Source organism: Cupressus sempervirens, chromosome 10 (assembly GCF_028749045.1).
Source record: "Cupressus sempervirens isolate cs-2001-9-10 chromosome 10, ASM2874904v1, whole genome shotgun sequence".
Lineage (NCBI taxonomy): Eukaryota > Viridiplantae > Streptophyta > Pinopsida > Cupressales > Cupressaceae > Cupressus > Cupressus sempervirens.
Genome location: NC_143127.1, coordinates 531,426,890 through 531,445,762, shown reverse-complemented (window position 1 = coordinate 531,445,762; position 18,873 = coordinate 531,426,890). Strand labels below are relative to the sequence as shown.

Sequence of the window (18,873 nt, the reverse complement as noted above, 5' to 3'; positions counted from 1 at the left end):
TATATGTGCATGTGTGCATGTATGTATATGCCCATGAATGTATGTATGTGCATGTGTACCTTTGTATAAGTGAGTATGCATACATGTATCTATTGTATATGCATGTGTATATAAGTGGATGTGTATGTGTACAGGTATGCATGCATGCATCTATGTGTATGGATGCTAATGTATGTGGTGATGCATCATGCATGAGTGTGTTATGAAAGCTTTCTAAGAATGCAGATGTAATGATGAACTAACTACTGAGCAGGAGATTATATACATGTATGTATATTTTTCTTTACCTTCTTATTTACATGTTATGTTCTTTTGATCAAAATTAAGGGATACCACAGCAAGCCCTCTCCTCACCAAACTCTCTGAGACCTTTAATAAGATGTTTGCAGTTGCACCCTTGCTTTGTTTGTCTTTTTCTTCCTTCGTTTGCCTCAAACTGTTTTTCAATGATCACTTTCTGCTTACTTGTTGATCCACTTACCACTTGTGACCATGTTCTAGCCTCTTCTATCCAGTTTCTCAACTGATTTTCCCCAACTCCATGTCTATTAAAGCTGATTGGATCACATTTATTTGCATTATGTCTTCTCCTCCCCCTATTTCTGGCTTTTTGTTTTAGCTGGTTTAGTTGATCTAACTCTTGTTTGACAGTGGCCAGTTCTTTTGGCCATTTTTCATGTAGCTTCCATATGGTAGTGTAGTGTGAATTATGATGTGGGTTTTGCCAGTTTTTGTGGGTTTCCTAGGTTTTGTCCACATTTGCCAAAAGGAAACAAACGATTATTAAAAAACACAAAGAGAAATGGGAATTGGCAACAGAGAAACTTGGAATGCAACCGAATGCCTTTCTCAAGAATCAATCTTGTACTTTATGCCCCGGTCTTGTGGGCCCGTCTTTGTCTTAGCCTGCAGTCACTTTCTCACAAAACCTTTCCACAAAATGCAGGCCTCTTGCATGGTGTCCTCATTGCCCTCCTCAGGTTGCTCAGAGACCTTGAGACCAAGCTTGCAAAACCCACACAAACACTATGAATTTTAGAGGTCCCACCCCAGAGCCCCACTGCCCAAGAACCAAGCCTGCTATGAGCACCTCAGACCTCAACCTGTAGTTCCCTCATTTCCCTCAAAATGCAGCTCCTTTTTCCTGCTATAAGCACTGTGCATTGATCAAAGCTAAAGAGGCTGAATCAACCATCGATCAAAGTTATAGAGGCTGTAATCCAAGGGCTGCAAAATCATGTTTTACTGATTTTTAAAATAAAGAGAAGGCCCCACCCAGAGACATTTTCTGCATGGCGTGCTTAGCGTATCTTTCAACTCTCATTAACGTGAGAGCTCCCACTATGCAAGAAATCCTATGTTTTATTGTCACATTCAAAGGTGCAATATACCTTTTTCTGCTGAAGTGCTACCACTTTCAATTTATTTATTTGTGGTATTGAATGTTTTTTCCACATGTTTTTACAGCAGATAGTAAATAAGCACATAAAGGTTAAAAAAGAAAATACATAATGTCCGCTCCCACAATAAATTCCATTATAAATGCTAACCTGATTTTCAACAGTTAAGCCTATGGTCTAATAGTAAGAAAGCTATAGACATGATGATGCAAGCTATGTCAGGCACATGTCAGGTTATGTCAGGTATGTCTGGGTGTGACTCCCAACTGAAATCTAATCCATGACAGTATCATAAGCTTGATAATGTGGTCTCCGTATGCATCAAATAACATGGTTGGTGTGAATATTTAACATTTTATTGACAGAAAAAATATAGATATTTAAATTAGGTTATAAAATATTTTTTTTAAATGTACTTTTTTGGGTCAAAATTATTTTTTCTTGTCACATATCCAGTCTCGGACTTATTTATTTTGCAAATATGCAACAATAGCTCTTTTTTTGTGTGTGGTGAAGGTCTCCTTGGAATCCAAATGCATTGATGTGCAGTAGCATTGCAGTCCACAAAAGGCAGGGATGTTTTCAACCGTACATTTACACACGTACATCTACTATAAATTCCGCAATAGTTTATATGGGATATGGCAGAGATACATGTAAACAAGAAACGCAAGAAAATGGGCCCAACCTAAATAAGATTGGCATTGTACATCTAGTCAATGCAATATAAAAAAAATAGAAAGACAACCCATTGGATAATTAGTTTTGTGACAGCTTGTGGATAAGCTATTATAATTTACTTGTTTATATTTAATTCCTTATATAATAACCCTATTATGTTTATTTTTCATAATTACAGATGCAGTGTGTGCTCAAACTCAAGCCCAGGGTTGTATGGCAGTAACTCTCCCCATAGTTGATGTCATTTTTCTAAATAAATGAGAACTACAAAATCAAGAAAGACAATATATGACATGGTCCCTGTTGTATTTAGGGAAACACAGCCCAACAAGACACCAACAATAAAAGAACAAGTTAACCATTCTCAGGATTCCTTGTAACCAAGAGTACCATAAAATAAGAACTATTCAGAAAAACATAAATGGATTAATTTCATAGGCAATAATTATATGCAATGTGAACAACACACCTTAAAAGCACCAGAAAAGAAATCTGAAACCCTGGAGATACGACTTTCATTTACAAGCACTGATCCAGCTATACCTAAATATCAGAAAGGTATACATGAGCAATATGCAAAATCATTACACTTCCAAAAAACACAATATGAGTACATCATAAATGAGTCATACAAACCACTAAGAATTTTATCAGATTATGGAATAGAGATCAATGCATGGAAACCTTGAAAATGAAATTATGTTTATGCTATTCTTATAACAGCTTATAAAATAAAACTATAACAGACCAAGCATCAGGTTTATAAATAATCTACGATCAATTCTCAAAATCTGTGTAAATACAGTTATCTAATACCAAGAAGTACTCGTACACATTCTTCACAGGCTCCTGCAGTTAAGTGTTAAATTTTACTGGCTTGTCAACAAACGAAGGCAAAGATATCTTGGAGGAAGGCGTATTATTTGTGGATTACATTTTTTGCACCCAGAAAGAGGTTTAATAAACCATATAAGACTAATGAGAATAAGACAACAGATACTTTTTATTATACAAAGTGTGTCATGGATGTCAAAAATTATACCAAAGCACAAATAAAATGGTAAATTAAATCTGTGAATTACATATCATCATCATGGCTCTACATCAACCTTTCTTATTGAGTGTGTTATGAGAAAAGAAACACTCTATAGAAGATTCCAATTACGGAACACTCATACAAGCCATGCATACATATGTCTCAAGCACATTCTGCCCTGCAGGTCTTAACACGATTAAGATTGACAAAAAATGGAGAATGGTCTGTAATATCAGAGAATATAATACAAAACAAGAAAAATCAGGATTTGACCTAAAAAAAATCCCCCACTCAGAAAACACCTGCTTCACTTCTTGGGAAATTCTTCTTGATATTAAAATTTCTTTAAAATAGATGGCCAAGAAAACATAAGTATCATTCACCCTCCTATAATGCTTTATTCTTTATATTCTGATTGAGAGCGGCATGTTTAAAATAAATTCAAGTCAAGATTGCCATCTACACTAGCACAACAAAGTTCCAAACAATCTCACACTGATAATAATCCTAAAGTTGCTAGTTCATGTAACCTTTGATTATAAAACCCCAAACCATGTATAGTTTTCCCTCAAATAAGTTAATGATACAGATAACGTGAAGGTTTTAAAATTCTAGTTAATGTCACCTTGTCATATTGCTATCAAGATTCCACTATGTAGTTTTAGAGTCAAACTCAACGACCCAAGTTTCACACGTAGTCATGGTTTACAAGAACCTCTCTCTCATGAGAATCTATGTTGTAGAGTTCACCCCTAGGACTACTAGGTACGGATCCGATTTGCATCCAGTCTGGATCCAAGTCCAATTAGCTCATGGGTTTAGATTGGGTGCAAGAAAAACGAATTCAGTTCCAACTAGGTGAACCAAGACCAAACCCAAAATGAATCTCCCCATTTTCAGTTGTTGTTGTGATGAGCCCTAGTCGTATGTTATGCCATTTCACCTCCCTCTGTGTAGATTTCCTAGATCGTCTCCTCTTAGGTTGAGTGGGCGGAACTTTCATTTTTGAATGTTAATTCTACACTAAGTCATTGCTCTGAAGCCCATGAGATCCCACCAAAGTCGGAAGAATAATACACAACAAAATCTACAAAGGGTGCGAACAGCACAAACCCTAGAACGAAAACACACCAGCACTTGAGACAACTACAACAACAAAATACCACAAAATACCAACACACTCATGCAGCCCTAACAAATCAATAAAAGCAAAGAAATGGCAGCTAGGGCTTCTAATGTCCCCTTTTTGAGTTGGACGTGCAGACTCGTCATTAGCCCATATTGTGGTGATCCCGAGGGCTAACTAAGACTTTGAAGAGATCTCGGTGAGTCTTATGGTTATTATGTTTGGATCAAAGCAACAAGAATCGGAATCGGCAAGGCCGAATCAAATCATGAATCAGCCATGAATTGGAATCGAATCGGCCACTAATTGGCAATTAAACAAACCCTTGAAATTTAGTAACTTATTTCATAAACCCTTTATCGCTGATTCAATTCACCAATTCACAAAAACTCATTTGGCTTGAATCGAATTGCTGAATCGTGTGAATCGCATGAATCACCGCGATTCTTGGAACTATGGTTTGGATGCATCTCGTCAAGCCTTCTCCAACGAGCTCAAATACATGGAATTTAGAGCTTATAGGTTACTTGTTCGAGTTTAGGTTCGTTTGAGTTCTTTAGTACAAAAACATGTAAAAATTAAACATACATATGAACATTTACATATGTATGCAGCCAAGAAGAATGAATTAAGATTAGAATGCCATATAATATCATAAAAACAACAAAAACACTATAAATTTGTAATCATAACATCATATCTATTATCAACACCAGAATATTAAAATAATATGTCCAAGTATCATTATTTTGACTTTCAACAATTTGAACTTTATGCTAAGTTTTAATCATCTAATGGATTATCTAAATCTTCTTCTTCTTCTTCTCATCATCAAAGGCATTAGAGTTGATTCACAAATAATGCCAATGTCAATGGGACCAGCTGCACTAATGACTTTCTGCTTTCTAAGTTGCCGAATCCTTATTACTTTTCATTGTATAGAGAACTTGTTAGTTTGTAATTAACATCCTACTTGAAAAATGATATATAAGTAGCTTTAAACTACCTTAACCTACTAAAGATGTTTAATGTTTAAAATATCATTTATCATGATACAAAGTTTCCAATTAATTGGATAGGGGTCATTTTTAGCAAGTGGACATAAAAATTTCACTAGAAGATATATTGAGTGCTAGTTTAATTTGATAAAATAAATATCTAATTCTAAGAAAATTTTGTTTGGTAATGTTAAAGATCTTTATTCAAATTCGGCAATCATCATTTTCTGCACTAAATTATAGAATGTATCTCAATGGAACTGGACCTGGTTCTCACTAGGTCTGACTAGGTCTGCCTTGGTTCAACCATGGTTCTACCTAGGTTCGGCCTAGAGGAACTAGCTTCCTGGGTTCGAACCCAAGTGGAACCCATAGGGGAACCAGGCCCAGGACCAAGGACTGGTTCGAAATTCACCTGGTTCAAAGGGTTGGGGGGAGAAGTGGGTGACTAAGGTACATATGTGTGTGTGTGTACCTATATATATATATATATATATATGTGTGTGTGTGTGTGTGTGTGTGTAGATGTATACGTATACACACACACACACACACACACACACGAAATCAAGGCTATAAGTGTTCGTTCCAAATTAATATTCTAATACTGATTAAAGAAGAGTAACTTTATAAACTTAAGCCAATATTAAAATATTTACCTTGTCTACACTTGCATCATGGGGGTAAGCAACATGAACGTCACAAAGTAATATAGAAAAATAAACATTTGAAAAAGGAAGATTAAGGCAAAATTTAGGGAGGATCTATTCGACAAGGAAGTTACAAAAGCCCAAGAGACGTAATTGTTGAGGAGGAAAACATTCAAATGGAAGTTTTATGTAGAGGGGACGGGAGGAAGGAGGTACAAAATGCAGAAAAACTGGGAAGGAGAAAATATTGAATGTGTGTGAGGAAGAAAGGAGATTTTACTAAGTTTCTTGAGTGTTACTTCTTCTCTAGCATTAGGGACAAAACCCCCTAAAAGCTTGCATCTTGACGTCAATGCAATATATGGTCTTGAGATGATGTGGGAGTTTTAGGGGACAGGAAGTATTTGTTATTGTAATTGTTGAACAAAGTAAGAATTGTTGTTGTCATTGTCTCTATCTTGCTTGGGTATCAGGGTCTTTCCAACCAGACATGTCAGAGCTGAGAAGAGTTGTAGCGTGAGATCATTATTGTCATTGCTAAGTCATCGTGGAGCATGAGAGATATTAAATATCACTGCCGCCACTAAGTGTTTGTTCCCTGAAGGCTGGTATTGCATATGCGGGTGTGGTCCTATAGTCTGAAATTGGTAAACACACAACCTGGGCAGTTGTGCATGCTACAACTCAACAGACTCTTATCATTAGGAAATCGACGGATTGCTTTTGTGAAGGGATGGTCTATAGTGTTTGTGGCTGCTAGAGATGTGTGTAGCTGTGGTGGAGTGGTTATCGAGTCTCAAGACAAGTAAGCAGACATATAACAGGTCGGTTTTTTGCCAAAATATTAGATAATGCAAACTAATGTTCCGATAAGTGTAACAGTTATGCTGTTGTAGCTTGATATTTTCCATTTGGTCAATACTGTGAGTAATTTGTACGGGCAAAGAAGAATCTGCAATTTCATTGAATAGATAACCCTGCAATTAGTAATGAAAGACAAACATTAGTACTCAATGGCATTTTTTCCTTGAAAGCAAAATTGTTGTCCAAAATTCTGAGTAATAGTATTAAGAAATTAGTGGAGAAAGGAGGGATCTTTACAATAGTATCAGAGCGCTAAACATCGCCATCCTTGTGGCTAAAATATTACAAATAGTTGAGAAATGATATGACTGATTGAAGTAATCAGCCCTTGACACACCATTACAACTTAAGGAGAACTAGAGCACGTTTTAATGCAGGTTGAGAAGAGGTAAATCAGTAAGAGCAATTTGTTGCAGATGAAGAGGGTTTTGATAGTATGGGTGACGGGAATGCTAGGGATCCAGATGAAGAGATATTTATGAAGTTATTGGATACCATAGCACAGAGAAGGAGATTAGCTGAGCAAAGAGCACAAGAACATAATCAGAGCTAAAATATCAGAAACATGTTGAAAGAAATGGTCCAAAGAAATTCTCAATTCACCATGGTGAGCAAGTTGATGAATTAGTGCATTCTTAAGGGGTACTGGATGAAGGAGATGGTAATTCAGAGGAATCATATAGTGAAGATGAAACAGAATTGCATACAGCCTATGAATAGGAGGAAGTTTCAGAAGATAATGTCAATGAAGATGTTAATCTTGTTAACGAAACATCTGATGATCCGGATGAACTCTCATGAGGATATGCCTGAATTCTCTATGTTCATAAATCCATTGTTTGAAGAGGAAGCAGATGAAGATATGCACTAGTTCCCTATATTCTCGAATCCATTATCTGAAGAGGAAGCGGATGAAGATATGTCTGATTTCTCTGTATCCTTGAATCCATTATTTGATGTCTACGCAATCAAATCCATCAGCATCAGGATGAAGATAGCAGGCCTAATGAGGAGCATGAAGGTGTTGAAACTCAAAATATGTGTGGGGAGGTATATTCGGAGAGTGAGACAAGCATTAGTTCATCCTATGAGCAGGGGTTGTCTCATAAATGTGAAGAAGATATGGAATCAGATAGAGGTATAATGAGGAGAGACCATTGGAGATTGGTTCTGAATCTTTTCTAAATGTACTATCTGGTCAGATTATTAACGAGCGTGAAGAAACATTTCATGAAGGTAAGCCTTTTTGTGAAGAGAAATGATATCTGGAGAGTGGGAATAGGGCAGATTGTAAAAAAGAAAGCAAACAAGTAAAGAAGACTCATTCCAATGCTTGTATGATTGTTCCATTGCATAGATATCTTCCATTCAACAAAGCTCACATTGATGGAGAAAAACAAATGAGTGTTGTTCATAAAGATGATGCATCTAATACAACATGATCCAAAGTGTTGCATGATCAGAACTATGTGTTTGATATAGGGAAAAATCTATGTTCATTTTTTGGGAGGACTGGGGCCACTCAAATTTCACCTAGCATCATCATAAGCATGGATGGTTGATCCGCTCCTCCAGAGATAGCTGGAATCTCATTATGCCCACAAGGGGCATATGTCCCCAACAAGAGCCATTGATGGAGCCCAAAATTCTAGTCTCCATTTTTTGAAGCGTGAGCAAATATGATAAGTGGGTGCTTAGAAAGAACACAAGAATTGAGCATAAAGAAGATTGTTCATATCAAACAAAAGAGAATGACATATTATGAGAAGTATGAAAGAAGTTGTTGTAGATTACATAAGAGTATTTTATACACAGATTGAAGCGAATGAAAGTTGCTAGCATGTGCAAAAGCATTCATAGCGAGGCATCAGCATTGAAACAAAATGGAGATCTCTTCCAAATAAATATAATATTTAATTTTGCATACAGAGATAATCAATTATATAAATGATGTTCTCTATATTGCAGTTTTTGGGCAAGTATAGAATATTCAAAATAATATCAGAGATATTGATCTTCAGCAACAATGAGATCAGCAGCAATGAGACTTAATAAAGAGAAGCCACCGGAGGTTCTAAAAGACAAGTTTCATCAACATACACAGATAAATAAACATAGCGAAACTAAGTTCTAACAATGCTTGGCACAGGAGAAATGAATGGAAGCATCAGAACAAACACAAGAAGCCCGATAATGTTGTGAATGCTGTAATGAAAACCAACTGTATAATATAAATCTTGTCAGGTGCAAACAAAAATACTAATCTTGTTGAGTTATTAAAGATGAGTTTCCATGGCACACAGACAGGATCAATCAAAGCACAGAATGTTTCGTGACTGAGGAATTTCTGGCAACCAGTCTGCAAGGTTTAAGTTCAGATTCGATGAGAACTCCTCTATCTTAACTACCAGTTTTGTCAAGCAATGAGATAGGAAGAATAAGTCGAGCTAAGCCCAAGGCCATGGACCTCTCAATACCATGGGGCATATACCAAAAGATATATAAGCATTTAAACTCCTGTGTATATTTCTGGATTCAAGCTTGGAATTACGATGTTGGGACTTTGTCATCACACTGGGACTTTTCCACAGGCACCGTGCTTGAAGACTATCTGGACACACCACTACCATGTCAGGTATCATGTACCGGGAGAGATAGAAACTGATTGCAGAGACGTTGAATTTGCCAAATGCACAAAGCAAGACAAGGAGTGTGATCTATCAAGATATTGCTTAAGTACTGGGACATCGCCAAACAAAGAAGAGACACATCAATTTGGGATGCCGCCACATAAGATATTGGACAGGCCATTTGGCATACACAGACCATAAATAATTTATCATACACTACTCAGAAACTGTGTACAAGGTTGGGCACTCAACAAATTCTCCTATTGAAATGATCCCTGAACATAATATAAGACCATCGATGGTAGCATGAGGTAACACAATTAAGTGAAGGCAGCAGAAGGAAAACAGAGGCGTCTGAAATTTATCAAATACATATTACCATCAGACAAGAAGCATTGAAGCCATACATAACAAGCTTGATAACTCTAGGATGTGTGATAGAGCCTCATGACAAGAGGAGAAATATTAAATCCGCAGATTTCTTCTATTCTCATCTGCAAAGTGCTGATAGTAAAAGTTAAAGAGACTTGCGTATAACTGAGGAGTTACAACATTAATCTCAAAGGAAGTCAATCGCCCACTTGGAGAAGTCACGATTATTATTGGAAAATTTCTGAATTAAATGAAATAATAATTGGCACAGAGCATAATAGTACCACTAAAATTAAAATGAATAATTCCTTCACTAAAAAAGTGTGATAATTATATTCAAAGGGAAATATTAATCTAAAGCTGTGATAAATTTATAGGAGACGATGTCATGGATAACAAAATCTTTCAAGGGAGCCTGTTGATTTTAATTTAATTAAAATTGTTTATAAGTTATATTACCGTAAGGGGTATGATTACTATAAGAAAGAGTGTGTATTATTATTGAAATGATATAACGTTCTCATTTTTAAAAGTCACATTCTTTATTATTATTAATTATAAAGGGAGATGAATCATTTGAGAAATAAATAACAAGAAAACACATTCGGAAGAGATATTCGACAAGAAAAAGAAGCATTCATTTGTACGGAGGGATAAGGAGTTTTAATATGGCTTTGTAACATAAAATTCAAAAATGATATTTTAATAATAAATAAAAGCCTTTTTTGCTTTTTGTTTATTTAAAAGGCATGGAGATTTAAACTGCAGTTGATTTGTCCTTTATAATCATCTTTGAATTCCATAAACAATTTAAATATCAGATAAGTGGACATGGTCATTTATGGCATTTTAAACTCGATCATGATTACTATAGTGAAATATTGAATTTCTATATCTATGTCCAACTTGTCTCCCTACCTTAGGAGTTAAAACGCAATCTGGACTAGTTTAAAATTCCATATATGTACTTGATCCATTGCGTCTTGATTATTAAATTGTTTATAGTTCAAGTGCATAGAACTCTATAAAGTTATACGTGATAATCTTCATTATAGTTGACTTATTATTTATAGTTCAAGTGCATAGAACTTTATAAAGTTATACGTGATAATCTTCATTGTAGTTGACTTTGTTGCCCGGATGAGTAGAGGCATTGGTCTTTGACTATTGAAGTCAGAAAATTTGTATCTTCTTTCTTACAAGCATCAAATGCATTATTGACGGATATTATACAAAACATTTAACCATTACAAGCAAGCATTCAATTTTATTTTGATCGAGTTCGAGGACCTTGCCAACCGCAGAACTCAGCAAAGCTTAAATTCACTATAGAAAAGCCTTGAACTAGGCAATCAGCGTTTGAGGTGAAGGTCTACCCGCCTAGGTGTAGCAGAGCATGAAGTGCAGGGGAATCAATGCGATTCTCATTCACTGGCCAAAAATGATTGTGGAATCCTTATTGAGAAGTGGCAGGCTCTTGGATCTCCAATATACCGTTTTGGGAACCAACAAGGCCAAATCACATGCCTTGGACCAAAGAACCAAAACTCGGAATCGACAAGGCCAACTCGACTTGTCAATCAGCTACAAGTCAGCAAAGTGAAAAAATCCTTTGAAATTTAGAGATTTTAACAATTTAAAACTTAAGTCATGCACCCTTTATTGAATATAACTTAAAAAAACTATAATATCATCAAATAGAAGTTAACATACATAAACAAAGAACATAAATGATGAATCCATCCCATACATAAAATGTAAATTGTAATTTGTAGCTGACGTAAGTAGAAAACATAGGACTAGATGACATAGCTATATAGAATTATATATAGAATTATAAATGTTGTCAAACCATAAATGTATGTAAGATGAAAATCCATAAAACTAATGACATCAAATCATAAATGTATATAAGATGAAGATCCATGAAACGTATGTCTATCTGTAAATACAATGAAAAAACAAGTATATTTGCTCTAGCTCTAGCTCAAGTCTATCTCTCACTTTTCCTCTCTTTTTGTCATACTCAACAAATAGAAGGCCTTTTAGGATTATATTTAAGGGAAACGTTAAAAAAATATATTAAAAAAAGTTGTATTCTTTCATGCTTTTAAGTTACCCAATTGGGTTGCCCAATTTTTCAAGCTAATTAATGGCGACTCATGCCGATTCATGGCAATTCATGGGCAAAAATCGGCAATTTGATTCAATGACTTGTCAAAAATTGCCAACATGTTTCATGTAGCCGAATTGTGTGAGTCACTGCAATTTTTGGTTCTTTGCCTTAGACATAGGGGCAGAGAATAGTACTTTGGTTCTGATAAGATGACTGCCAAAGCATGGATAAAAAAAAACGGACATGTATTTTCACTTGAATCCTATTCCAGAGGAAGAAGCCATAAAATTTTCTGCATTACATTTGGATGGACTAGCACATGAGTGGTAGCACCATGGCACGGTTACTTTGGCCATGACCAAATTACCTCTTATATTGATTTCACTGAGATGTTGATTGAACGTTTTGACAAGAAAGACCCTAAATTACACTTATAAAGCTGCATTTCAAAGACTTTCAATTATGGTTATAGTTATTTTCAAAAGAAGGTTGTTGGTGTTATTTATAAATGGGCTTGTACAACCTCTTATGGGATGACTTAAGGGATTGAATCTAGACACCTTACAGGAAGCCGATGAAAAGGCTAAAGACATGGAACCTTCATCTTCTAAGGATAAATATCAGTTCAGAGGATCTACTTCAAAAAAAGACAAAGATTAGATAAAAAATTCAAAGAGACCCTCCACCAAAAAATTAACAAAAATGATGGATAACGATTAGCTTAATGATTTAAAAAGGAGGAAACCATGCTTCCAGTACAAAGAACTGTGGGACTTATCTCATAAATGTCCTCTAAAGGCTAAGTCAGCTCAAACAGAGCACTTTTTAGTAGAGGAATCAGTCTCAGAGATGAGGATTCACAATCTGATTTCGAGGACAGCAAGGAAGCAAAGGCTACAAGTGATGGGAAAAAAATTGCATAGTTCTCAGGTGATGGGAAAACAATTGCACAGTTCTCAGATGATGACCAAGCAATAACATTTAGAGTGAGAAGTGTAACACGGGAAGCACCTACTTAGTTACCAATTCGGGATACAAATCCAATTCGGGCACGTGAATCAGATACGGGGATTCGTGATTTTATATTTTATACATTAGGATTCGTGAGAGAGAGAGTGTGTGTATACTTATTCCAAGTTTGGCTTGTGGGTCCTTGGGATTCATGACAGGTTTGTGTGGATTTGTGAGGATCCATGCAGGATCCTTGTTTTGGACGGTTGATTCGACCGGATTTGCAGTCTGCGGGTTCAGACAGATCCACAGTCCAAAACAAGGATCCTGCCCGAATCCGCACGATTCTTGGCACGAATCCAAATTCAAATCAGATCCAAATCTGAATTCGGCCTCCCAAGCACAAATCTAATAACTAGGGCAGCAAGTGATTACCTTGGTTGATACAGGTGCTACACATAATTTTGCATCAAGGAAGCTAGTTAAGAAGATGGGACTTCAAACACAATAGTGGGGCTTTAAGGTGATTGTAGCCAGTGGTCATACATTGCATAGCACTCATATTATTGATGACATGCACTTACTGAAGGGGGAGTATGATATGGTTAGGAGGTTCTTCGTTGTTGACATGCAGGATTATAATCTTATTCTTGGCATGACTTGGATGAAATCACCACATAAGCTCACTTTCAACCTTATAAATTTGAAATTTGAACATCGAAGTAAGGAGGTGGTGATTAGAGCACTATCCGATGAAGTCCTTAAGCTAGTGTCACCTAGACGGATGGAGAGGTTGATTCAACATGACCTAGTACTATGGGCAGAAGGACTTGTGATGACGCAAGAGGAAAGACTGATTCAGCAGCTTTTGACCAAACACTCAAAAGTGTTTGAGGATGTACTAGGGTGAAATTCACCAGACAGGGGTATGGAACATGTGATAGAATGCAAGGAAGGAGCCAAACCAACGATATTTACTCCCTATAGGTACTTGAAGAGGTATAAAGATGAAATTGAAAAGGTAATTAACGGGCTTCTTGAGATGGGAGACATTAGGCCTAGCAAGAGCTCATTCGCTTCAGCAGTTGTTTTAGTTAAGAAGGATCAGACATTCAAAATGTGCATAGATTATAGAGAGTTGAATAAGCAAACAATTAAAAGCAGGTACCCGATTCCCCAAATAGATGAGTTGAATGATGAGTTACATGGAGCCTACTACTTTTCAAAGATAGGTTTGAGGTTAGGTTATCATCAAATTCGTGAAAGAAAGGAAGACGTAGAGAAGACAGCCTTCAAGTGTCATTTTGGGTAGTTTGAGTTCTTAGTCATGCCTTTTGGTTTGACTAATGCACCACCTATATTTCAGTCTTGCATAAACTAGATATTTAGAAATCAATTGACGAGGTTTGTGCTAATATTTTTTGATGATATACTGATATATAGAAAAACTTGGGAGGAGAATATTGTGTTGGGCATCTAGAGCAAGAATACTTATATGCCAAAATGTCTAGGTGTGAAATTGGTATAGTCAAATTATTATATTTGGTACACATCATTAGTGATGAGGGTGTATGAGTGGATCCAGAGAATAAACAAGCTATTATGGATTGCTCTGCACCCAAGAATCTTTCACCCCTTAGGTGATTTATGGGTTTATGTGGATTCTACCACTGCTTCATGAAGTGTTATTCATAGTCGACAACTCATCTTACAAATTTAACTCGAAAGGATGCTTTTGAGTGGACTAATAGATCATAGCAGTGCTTGACAAGTTCAAGGAGTTGATAAGCTCTTGCCATGTTCTAGCCATCCAAGATTTTTATTGCCATTTGACCTACATAGTGATGCCTTAGGAGAGGGAGTTGGGGGGGTATTGATGCAGGATAGACACCTCACTGCATTTGAGAGAAGGAAGTTAAGAAGTGTCAAGCGAAGTTACAGTATTTACGACAAGGAGAGGTTAGCCATTATGCATGCATTGGCTAAAGTTCAGGCAATATGGTGGGCAATTGATTCACAATCAAAACAAATCACAACAGCCTGAAACATTTGCTTGGGCAAAGGAGTTAAGTGACAGACAACAAAAGTGAGTCAACAAACTACAGCCTACGACTTTGACATAGTTTTTGTCAAAGGGAAGAAGAACATTGTTGCTAACACCTTGTCTCGGAGATCACATGTTTGCTATTGAGGCCATATCAGAAGATTGGAGAGAGCTGATTTCAGCAGAGTATGCAAAGGACAAGTAGACTACGAGAATTATTGATGGTACCATGCATTAAGGATATTCAGCGGCAAAGATCTAAGCATGCATAAGAATCAGATATAGTTGGTACCTAGATCTGTTATTAAGCAAATGATTTTGAGAGCCTTCCATGACTCAACTATGATAGGGTATCACAGATACTTCAAAACATGCAAGCGGACGAGAGAGCGCTTTGCATAAAAGGGGCTTAAGTCATATTGCAGCATTTGAGAGTAAACAATTTGCCACCAGAATAAAAATGAGCATTCATTTCCTAGTGGATTGTTGCAACCTTTGTCTATTATTGAGAGTAAGTGGAGCAATGTGTCGATGGATTTAATAATTGGCCTACCTAAGGCACAAGCCAGTGATTGCATTTATGTAGTGGTGGTCATTTGACAAAGTTTGCACACTTTGCCATTGCATCTACATATACAACAGTACAAGGGGCTGAGTTATTCTTCAAAAAGATACTTGAATTGCATGGGTTGTCACAGACCATTGTTAGTGATGAGGGTAGCAGGTTCATGAATCTCTTTCGGCAAGAGCTTTTTAGATTATGTGGGACTGAGTTGACTCCGAGCACTAGCTATCACCCCAAACCAACAATCAAACTGAGATTGTAAATAAATGGGTTGAGGGATATCTCCGCAACTATATAGCAGGAGAAGACATGGGTAAAGTGGTTACATCTTAGCGAGAATTAGTACAATGCCACATATCACATGTCTATCTAGATGACTTCGTTCATGACTCTCTATGGGTATGATCCTCTGAGTTACTTAGACTTGCTTCTTACTAACAACAGGGTGCCTGAGGCCAAGAATTTAATAGAGGAGAACCAGGATATCATGAGGTTATTGAGGGAAAATGTGCAGAAGGCACAAAACCAGCAAAAATAATATGCAGTTCAGCATAGAGTTCAGTGATCATTCAAGGTAGTAAACATGGTTTAACTTATACTACAACCTTGCAACAAATCCTCACTTAAGAGGAGTGGAGCTAGAGAAGAAAAAACTGCGTTGTTATGGGCATTTTAGAGCAAGCAAGAGGGTTGTAGAAGTGGCATATGAACTGGAGTTACCAGCGGATATCAAGATACATAACGTTTTTCATGTGTCACGCCTCAAGAAGGCATTGGGACTCAATGTAACACTGTCAGTAAAGTTGTCCCCACTTGACGATAAGGGAAATTCGATACTAGTTCGTGAGGCTGTTCTAGATACTAGCAAGTGTATGCTCCGGTGGAGGACCATCACAGGATACTTAGTGCACTAGAAGGATCTATCATGTGAGTATGCTATATGGCAGAGTGGGGCCATCTTACAGCACCTAGGATTGAGATTACTTAAGCACAAGCAATTTCAATGGCAGCTAGGATTTCTATACTGCGACCATTTTTTGAGTTGGATGTGGAGACTTGTCAATAGCCCATAATACAGTGATCCCTATAAAGTTTTATTATGCTGTGATCTTGATTGGTGTAAATCTCAATTTTTATTAGTCTTGAAAATGCAGACGTTAAGATATTGTTATTAATTTCTGGATGGTTATTGATGATTTTTCTAATTTATTGAAACAGAATATAGATCCCTGATTTTTATGTATTAGGATCTGCAAGTGTGAGAGTACGATTACCACTATGATTGATCTACTTCACACTGCAAATCATAATATATATAAGTATGTGCACAGTGATAAGCTGTGATGAAAGGTCACGTCCAAAATAATCCAACAACCATGAGTCAGGTCACGTTGGTTCGCGGTGGAAGGCAGATTAGTTTATATTCTTTTTGTTAACGCTTCCACCCACGGTGGTAAGCAAGCACTATAATCGGCGATTATAATTGTGAGTATAATTTGCCATCGACAGTATAAGACAATAATAGTCTACGTGTGCATTATATGGCAGAATATAATAATCAGTGCTATCGGTAGTATAAGATAATCATCAGTATTATAAACTGATTACATTACTTAGTCTAATCTTGAATATATATATATATATATGAAATAGTAATAATGAGACATATATATATATAATATTATATGTATATAATTACTGAAATCAGTTTATACAAAATTTATTTGAGAATAATCATAAAAATTACAGATTCAATTTCACACAAGCTAACATTCTTAACACTACCTCTTTAGCAAGGGAAATTGAATTTAACTTACAAAATAAGATGTAATCAACATTATGTTTTAAACTAAGGGAGAGAAAGAAGAAGGACAACATAATGGATTTTCATGGTGTCCGGCTATTGCCCAAAAGACCCATGAAGGTTATCAATGTGTCCGGCAAAATCCGGCCCAAAGAACAAGGATAACCCAAACTTTCAAAACAATGGGTTTTCATGATGTCCGGCTATCGCCCAAAAGGCCCATGAAGGTTATCAATGTGTCCGGAAAAAAATCGGGCCCAAAAGATAACAACAATTTCAACCATTGTTTTGAAAATAGATCAACTAAAATAAAGTTGTCACTTTATCATAGGATCAAAACACATGAAAGGTTGTCACCTTTCTCAAGAAAAGTCGTCACTTTTCACAATACAAACTTGCAAGCAAAAATAAGAAAATAATTTGTATTCATGAATAATAAATGCATTTACAATAATGTCATACCAAGTTTTTCTCGGAAGTACACAATTTTCAACTTCGCAAGAGGTTTGGAGAAAATATCAGCATTCTGTTCATTTTTATTGATATAACTCAATTTAATGATATCTCTGCCGACAATTTAATGATATCTCTGTTGACCACGTCTCTTATGTAGTGATAGAGAGTCTCAATATGCTTTGATCGATTATGGAAAACTGGATTTTTTGAAAGCTTGATAAAACTTTGATTATCACAATGAATCACAGTGGTTTTAGAGGTTTTCCAAATAGCCCAAATAGAAGTTTTCTTAACCAAACTGCTTCACGTGCTCCCGTGGAAGTGGCTACATACTCGGCTTCGGTAGAACTTAAGGCAACAACTGGTTGTTTTCTACTGAACCAAGATATCATCGCTGACCCAAGACTGAAGGAACAACCTGTGGTGCTTTTGCAATTAGAGGAACATCCTGCCCAATCTGATTCAATATATCCTTCCAAATTTATCTCAACTTTTTCATACTTTAATCCAAAACCAATAGATCCTCGTAAATATCTTAATATATGTTTTGCAGCCATAAGGTGGATCTTCTTAGTTTTACACATAAAATGACTAAGGACATTTGTAGCATAGCATATGTCGGGTCTGGAATTCACAAGATACATAAGAGATCCAATTATTTGTCTGAAGAGTGTAGGGTCAATGTCCTCAAATTTTGATGCTTCTTCTTTTAGCTTGTGTAAATTTGTTTCCATCGGAGTAGATAAGGGCTTACTATCCATCATTCCAAATCTGGTTAGAATATCTTGAGTGTACTTTCCTCGATGCAAGAAAATGTAGTCTTTCTTCTGATTAACTTCTAATCCCAAGAAGTAGTGTAGTAACCCTAAATCTTTCATTTCAAATTCAGCTATCAAATCTTGTTTACATTTTTCAATTAATTTATCATCACCTGTTATTAACAAGTCGTTAACATATAGAACAAGTATTACCATACCATCATCTGTAGTTTTAAAGCATATGTTAGAGTCGGCTTCATTTTTTGAGTATCCAAGTTTGGAAAGGTAGTTATCTATCCTTTCATACCAAGCTCGAGGAGCCTATTTGAGACCATAGAGTGCTTTCTTGAGTTTACACACATATAATTTTTTATCTTTTATGGTAAACCCTTCAGGTTGTTCTATGTAGACTTCTTCATTAA

General features: G+C 36.2%; 1 protein-coding gene across 2 annotated transcripts in view; it reads right to left on the bottom strand.

Moving 5' to 3' along the window:
* Positions 1–18,873, bottom strand: part of LOC149534985 (uncharacterized) — a 115,924-nt gene that overhangs the window by 77,941 nt on the left and 19,110 nt on the right. Inside the window, exon 2 of one of the 2 annotated variants that reach the window (XM_089807204.1) lies at positions 2,551–2,624. The exons of the other annotated variant lie outside the window; for it this stretch is intronic. Within the exon in view, the coding sequence (XP_089663330.1) occupies positions 2,551–2,624 (74 nt within the window). The remainder of the gene's footprint in view (positions 1–2,550; positions 2,625–18,873) is intronic. 2 annotated transcript variants of the gene reach the window in all.